The sequence below is a fragment of the Nanorana parkeri genome, unplaced genomic scaffold (assembly GCF_000935625.1).
Source record: "Nanorana parkeri isolate BGI_ZX_2015 unplaced genomic scaffold, ASM93562v1 scaffold1894, whole genome shotgun sequence".
In the NCBI taxonomy this organism is placed as follows: domain Eukaryota; kingdom Metazoa; phylum Chordata; class Amphibia; order Anura; family Dicroglossidae; genus Nanorana; species Nanorana parkeri.
In genome coordinates this window covers 39,144-45,674 of record NW_017308162.1, presented here as the reverse complement: position 1 = coordinate 45,674, position 6,531 = coordinate 39,144, and the positions used below count along the sequence as shown (strand labels likewise).

Genomic DNA, 6,531 nt, shown 5'->3' with positions numbered 1-6,531 from the left:
CCGGGGGGGGTGTGGCCCCCACTTGGCGGCATGGCCCCCAGTTGGGGATGTGGCCCCCAGTTGGTGTTGAGTCCCCCAGTTGGTGATGTGTCCCCCAGTTGGTGATGTGGCCCCCAGTTGGTGCCTTGTCCCCCAGTTGGTGCCTTGTCCCCCAGTTGGTGCCTTGTCCCCCAGTTGGTGCCTTGTCCCCCAGTTGGTGCCTTGTCCCCCAGTTGGTGCCTTGTCCCCCAGTTGGTGCCTTGTCCCCCAGTTGGTGCCTTGTCCCCCAGTTGGTGCCTTGTCCCCCAGTTGGTGCCTTGTCCCCCAGTTGGTGCCTTGTCCCCCAGTTGGTGCCTTGTCCCCCAGTTGGTGCCTTGTCCCCCAGTTGGTGCCTTGTCCCCCAGTTGGTGCCTTGTCCCCCAGTTGGTGCCTTGTCCCCCAGTTGGTGCCTTGTCCCCCAGTTGGTGCCTTGTCCCCCAGTTGGTGCCTTGTCCCCCAGTTGGTGCCTTGTCCCCCAGTTGGTGCCTTGTCCCCCAGTTGGTGCCTTGTCCCCCAGTTGGTGCCTTGTCCCCCAGTTGGTGCCTTGTCCCCCAGTTGGTGCCTTGTCCCCCAGTTGGTGCCTTGTCCCCCAGTTGGTGCCTTGTCCCCCAGTTGGTGCCTTGTCCCCCAGTTGGTGCCTTGTCCCCCAGTTGGTGCCTTGTCCCCCAGTTGGTGCCTTGTCCCCCAGTTGGTGCCTTGTCCCCCAGTTGGTGCCTTGTCCCCCAGTTGGTGCCTTGTCCCCCAGTTGGTGCCTTGTCCCCCAGTTGGTGCCTTGTCCCCCAGTTGGTGCCTTGTCCCCCAGTTGGTGCCTTGTCCCCCAGTTGGTGCCTTGTCCCCCAGTTGGTGCCTTGTCCCCCAGTTGGTGCCTTGTCCCCCAGTTGGTGCCTTGTCCCCCAGTTGGTGCCTTGTCCCCCAGTTGGTGCCTTGTCCCCCAGTTGGTGCCTTGTCCCCCAGTTGGTGCCTTGTCCCCCAGTTGGTGCCTTGTCCCCCAGTTGGTGCCTTGTCCCCCAGTTGGTGCCTTGTCCCCCAGTTGGTGCCTTGTCCCCCAGTTGGTGCCTTGTCCCCCAGTTGGTGCCTTGTCCCCCAGTTGGTGCCTTGTCCCCCAGTTGGTGCCTTGTCCCCCAGTTGGTGCCTTGTCCCCCAGTTGGTGCCTTGTCCCCCAGTTGGTGCCTTGTCCCCCAGTTGGTGCCTTGTCCCCCAGTTGGTGCCTTGTCCCCCAGTTGGTGCCTTGTCCCCCAGTTGGTGCCTTGTCCCCCAGTTGGTGCCTTGTCCCCCAGTTGGTGCCTTGTCCCCCAGTTGGTGCCTTGTCCCCCAGTTGGTGCCTTGTCCCCCAGTTGGTGCCTTGTCCCCCAGTTGGTGCCTTGTCCCCCAGTTGGTGCCTTGTCCCCCAGTTGGTGCCTTGTCCCCCAGTTGGTGCCTTGTCCCCCAGTTGGTGCCTTGTCCCCCAGTTGGTGCCTTGTCCCCCAGTTGGTGCCTTGTCCCCCAGTTGGTGCCTTGTCCCCCAGTTGGTGCCTTGTCCCCCAGTTGGTGCCTTGTCCCCCAGTTGGTGCCTTGTCCCCCAGTTGGTGCCTTGTCCCCCAGTTGGTGCCTTGTCCCCCAGTTGGTGCCATGGCCCCCAGTTGGTGATGAGTCCCCCAGTTGGTCATGTGTTCCACATTTGGTGCCGTGTCCCCCAGTTGGCGTCGTGTCCCCCAGTTGGCGCCGTGTCCCCCGGTTGGCGCCGTGTCCTGACTATACCCTGTGCCCCTTGGACTAGTAACGAGGACACCTCTGAACCCCAAACTGTTGTATGTCCTCCGATACCGGATCATTCTTTCTCCTGCAGACCACCGATACCCGGCCATTCTCTCTCACTGGCCAACAACACCGGGTGTGTCTATCTAGTGAGTGGGCACAGGTCCTATGTAACCATACCACTGCCACTACAAGGTGGCTATGCCCGCCATTCGCTCTATTTTTGCCGGGCACATGCACCCCTGGTGCAGGCTACAAGCAGCTGTGCCCACCACACATAGTGCAGTCCTAGTCTACAGTTGTCACCATCGGGAAGCCGGTCCAGAGCAATGATCTGAAGGTGCGGAAAAGGACGAAGACACGATTTGGTACAGGTAATCAGATGACGATTGTTTATTATATACACAGAGCTACATCAACGTCATCCAAGTGGATGTAACCCCCGAAAACCTCTCTGTGGTGAGGTTCCCGTTCTTCGGTCCCTGGGTCTGCTACCATTTGAGAACACCCTCCGGGTGGGATGTAATTGGCTAAAAAAACAACTCCCCTCATTTTCATTGTACAATGTCTGGCCGGAACGATTCACCCTCGCCTCCCTACGCGTGTACCTGCCATCAGTGACCGTGTGTCTTCTGATGCTGAACTAGACTATCTTTCCGAGTGTAACTCTTCCCGCACTGAGAGCATGAAAAGGGACGCTCGCCCGTGTGAGTCCTCAGGTGTGTAAGGAGGTGGCGCTGCTTTATGAAACCTTTCCCGCACACTTCGCAGGCGAACGGCTTCACGTCTCTGTGGCGTTTCATGTGGTCATTATAGCACTGCTTAATTGAGAAACATTTGCCGCACTCGGAACAAGCAAAGGGCTTCTCGCCGGTGTGGACTCTCTGGTGGGTAACGAGATCTTCCTTCCGCTTGAAAGATTTCTCACACTCCGAGCACAAATACCTCTTCTCTTCTGCTTGACCTTTTTGCTGTACGATAAGTTCAAATTTCGACTTCCTGCTCTCTGTAGCTGAAGCTGGACCTTCCCCCGTACACTTTCTCTGGTGTCTGAGAAGTTGCTGTTGTAATATGAAACCTTTCCCGCACTTTTCACAGGAAAACGGCTTCTCACCAGTGTGGCATTTCATATGGTAGTCGAGGCTTCCTTTCTCCGAGTAACGTTTATCACATTGAGAACACGAAAATGGCTTCTCACCGGTGTGGCGCCTCATGTGCTGATTGAGGCCTCCTTTCTGAGCGAAACGTTTCCCACACTCTGGACAGGAAAACGGCTTCTCGCCGGTGTGGACCTTCATATGGTCCTCGAGGATGTTTTTAGATGAGAAACATTTTTCACATACAGAACACGGAAAGGGCTTCTCCCCGGTGTGGACTCTCTGGTGATTAACAAGGTCCGCATTCCATAAGAAGCTTTTCCCGCACTCCGAGCACGGAAAGATCTTCTTTCCTTGGTGACCCCTCACATGCAGATGAAGTTCGTATTTGGTTGTAAACGTTTTTTCACACTCCGAGCACGACAATGAATTATCCTGGGCGTGAAGTTTCTTGTGGCGGCTGAGGCTGATGCTATACTTGAAGCGTTTTCCGCACTGCGCGCAGGAAAATGGCTGCCCTCTCGCGTGGGATTGCCGGTGTAGGTTTAGAACCCCTCTGGTTCTAAATTCCTTCCCACATTCGGAACACTTAAAAGGCAGTTCACCCGTGTGCAGCCTCTCGTGTTCGATCAGAAACTTTTTCCCTCGAAAACTCTCCCCGCAGACCGTACAGGGAAAAGGTTTCTCACCGGTGTGCAGTCGCTCGTGTTCGATGAGCCGCCTTTTCTCTCCAAAACCTTTCCCGCACACGGAACAGGAATACGGTTTCTCGCCGGTGTGCAGCCGCTCGTGTTCAACCAGCCGCTTTTTCTCTCCGAAGCTCTTCCCGCACACGGTACACAAAAAAGGCTTCTCGCCGGTGTGCACCCGCTCGTGTTCCACGAGCCGCCGCTTCTCTATGAAACCTTTCCCGCACACCGTACAGCAAAAAGGCCTCTCGCCGGTGTGAGTTTTTGCGTGGGTGAGAAGATCCAATTTCCTCGCATAGGATTTCCCGCAGTCCGAACATATGTAGGGCCGCTCTCCGGTGTGCACCATGAGATGTCTCACGAGTATGCCTTTCAGCCTGAAGCATTTATCACATTCGGGACACGGAAAGGTCTTCTCACCCCCCAAAGAACCTTGTTTGCTATTAGAGGGATCCACCGATCTGTTCCCATGGTTACGTTTGTGACGCGTATTTTCAATAACAGGGTTTACTGGAGGACATTGTGTGATGGTATTATCTTCTGAAGTACTATCTGAAGGTAAAGTGAGGTGACCCTCCGAGTCATTTGGCATATAGCGTCCGTCTGTTGGAGAAAAGCCCTTTATTAAAACTGAGGAACGTTCATGTTTCAGGTTCTACAGCCAGTCACGCATTATGGTCTACAAACCTAGAGTTCCGTAAATGTCCCTGAAGGAACTTTGTACAATAACACCAATGTAAGAAGAGACATCAGAGGACCAACTATGGGGACCATGAGGAATGGAGATGGACCTTCCATATGGTGTCCAGTATCTCCTCCTCATTTGTCGGCCACATGACGTTATATTGAGGAATGGAGATGGACCTTCCATCTGGTGGCCAGTATCTCCTCCTCATTTGTCGGCCACATGACGTTATATTGAGGAATGGAGATGGACCTTCCATCTGGTGGCCAGTATCTCCTCCTCATTTGTCGGCCACATGACGTTATATTGAGGAATGGAGATGGACCTTCCATCTGGTGGCCAGTATCTCCTCCTCATTTGTCGGCCACATGACGTTATATTGAGGAATGGAGATGGACCTTCCATCTGGTGGCCAGTATCTCCTCCTCATTTGTCGGCCACATGACGTTATATTGAGGAATGGAGATGGACCTTCCATCTGGTGGCCAGTATCTCCTCCTCATTTGTCGGCCACATGACGTTATATTGAGGAATGGAGATGGACCTTCCATCTGGTGGCCAGTATCTCCTCCTCATTTGTCGGCCACATGACGTTATATTGAGGAATGGAGATGGACCTTCCATCTGGTGGCCAGTATCTCCTCCTCATTTGTCGGCCACATGACGTTATATTGAGGAATGGAGATGGACCTTCCATCTGGTGGCCAGTATCTCCTCCTCATTTGTCGGCCACATGACGTTATATTGAGGAATGGAGATGGACCTTCCATCTGGTGGCCAGTATCTCCTCCTCATTTGTTGGGGACATGACGTTATATTGAGGAATGGAGATGGACCTTATAGTCCAGTCTCCTCCTAGTCATCTACCATGCCTAGTCTAACCCAGTTTCCTCTTACTGGTCTACCATGTAAATCCCAGTCTCCTCTCTTACAAGACACTGTGATAGTGTTTATTACGTACCTGTGCTGATACGTAGAGAGGATTCGTCCTTTTCCACCTTTATTTCTTTCACCTCCGTAGACGGCTGATCATCCCTCCCGAACTTCTCTTTTTTAAACGGAACGTTCATATCCATCTGCTCCTCACCCTAAAAGGAGAAGATGACAAAACATAAAATACCAAAAGAGCAAATAGCACTCTACACTTCTAGATACCAATCACCGACCTGATCCTGGTGAGGGACGGTGAGATCTTCCTGGGTGGGATCCCGGGAATACAGGGGGCGGGGACATCTCTCTGGTGGGTTCCTCTTACTGGATCCATCTGTAGGAAACACACACACTGACTGAATACATTGTTTCTATGTGTGTATCAGATGATGGGGGATGTAGGTGGAGCCTCCGTACTGCTCTCTCCTCTTACCCGGTGATGCGAGGCTCCCCACGCTCTTCTCCACGGCATGTCAATTTCAGTCTCCTCTCACTGGTCCACCATGTCAATTCCAGTCTCCTCTTACTGGTCCACCATGTCAATTCCAACCTCCTCTCACTGGTCCACTATGTCAATTCCAGTCTCCTCTTACCGGTCCACCATGTCAATTCCAGTCTCCTTTTACTGGTCCACCATGTCAATTCCAACCTCCTTTCACTGGTCCACCATGTCAATTCCAACCTCCTCTTACTGGTCCACCATGTCAATTCCAACCTCCTCTTACTGGTCCACCATGTCAATTCCAACCTCCTCTTACTGGTCCACCATGTTAAATTCCAGTCTCCTCTCACTGGTCCACCATGTCAATTCCAGTCTCCTCTTACTGGTCCACCATGTCAATTCCAGTCTCCTCTTACTGGTCCACCATGTACGTTCCAGTGTACTCTTACCAGTTTACCATTTATAGTCCACTCTCCTCTCTTACCGGACACTATGATGGTCTCCTGATTCTCCATCACCTCCCATCTGAACCTCAAAAAGAAGAACATTTGACCCGTTTCTGTGTTTATTACGTACCTGTGCCGATACGTAGAGAAGATTCCTCCTTTTCCACCTTCATTTCTCTCTCCTCCGTAGACGGCTGATCATCCCTCACAAATTCCTCTTTTTTAAACTGAACCTTCGTGTCCGCCTAAAAGTAAACGATGACAAAACGTGGAACACCAAAGAGCAAATCACACTGTACAGTTTATAGACAGCAATCACCTACCTGGTCATGGTGGGGGACGGTGAGATCTTCCTGGGTGGAATCCCGGGAATACAGGGGGCGGGGACATCTCTCTGGTGGGTTCCTCTTACTGGATCCATCTGTAGGAAACACACACACTGACTGAATACATTGTTTCTATGTGTGTATCAGATGATGGGGGATGTAGG

The 6,531-nt window shown here is 53.0% G+C and overlaps 1 protein-coding gene across 1 annotated transcript; it reads right to left on the bottom strand.

The window, feature by feature from the left end:
• Positions 1–2,366: 2,366 nt before the first annotated feature.
• Positions 2,367–5,625, bottom strand: LOC108800046 (gastrula zinc finger protein XlCGF26.1-like). The gene is made up of 3 exons (XM_018571989.1): positions 5,587–5,625; positions 5,185–5,311; positions 2,367–4,141 (listed from the first exon to the last, which is right to left on the bottom strand). The coding sequence occupies exons 1-3, from the start codon at positions 5,623–5,625 to the stop codon at positions 2,367–2,369; spliced, it is 1,941 nt and encodes a 646-aa protein (XP_018427491.1).
• Positions 5,626–6,531: the final 906 nt, after the last annotated feature.

What these genes read in the sequence shown, in the direction of transcription:
- LOC108800046 (XM_018571989.1), bottom strand. Translation starts at nt 5,625, where the DNA reads ATGCCGTGGAGAAGAGCGTGGGGAGCCTCGCATCACCGG. An exon ending in GGGGAGCCTCGCATCACCGG is followed by an intron (nt 5,312 to 5,586) that starts GTAAGAGGAGAG and finishes TTCTCCTTTTAG; the next exon opens with GGTGAGGAGCAGATGGATAT. An exon ending in CTCTCTACGTATCAGCACAG is followed by an intron (nt 4,142 to 5,184) that starts GTACGTAATAAA and finishes TTTCTCCAACAG; the next exon opens with ACGGACGCTATATGCCAAAT.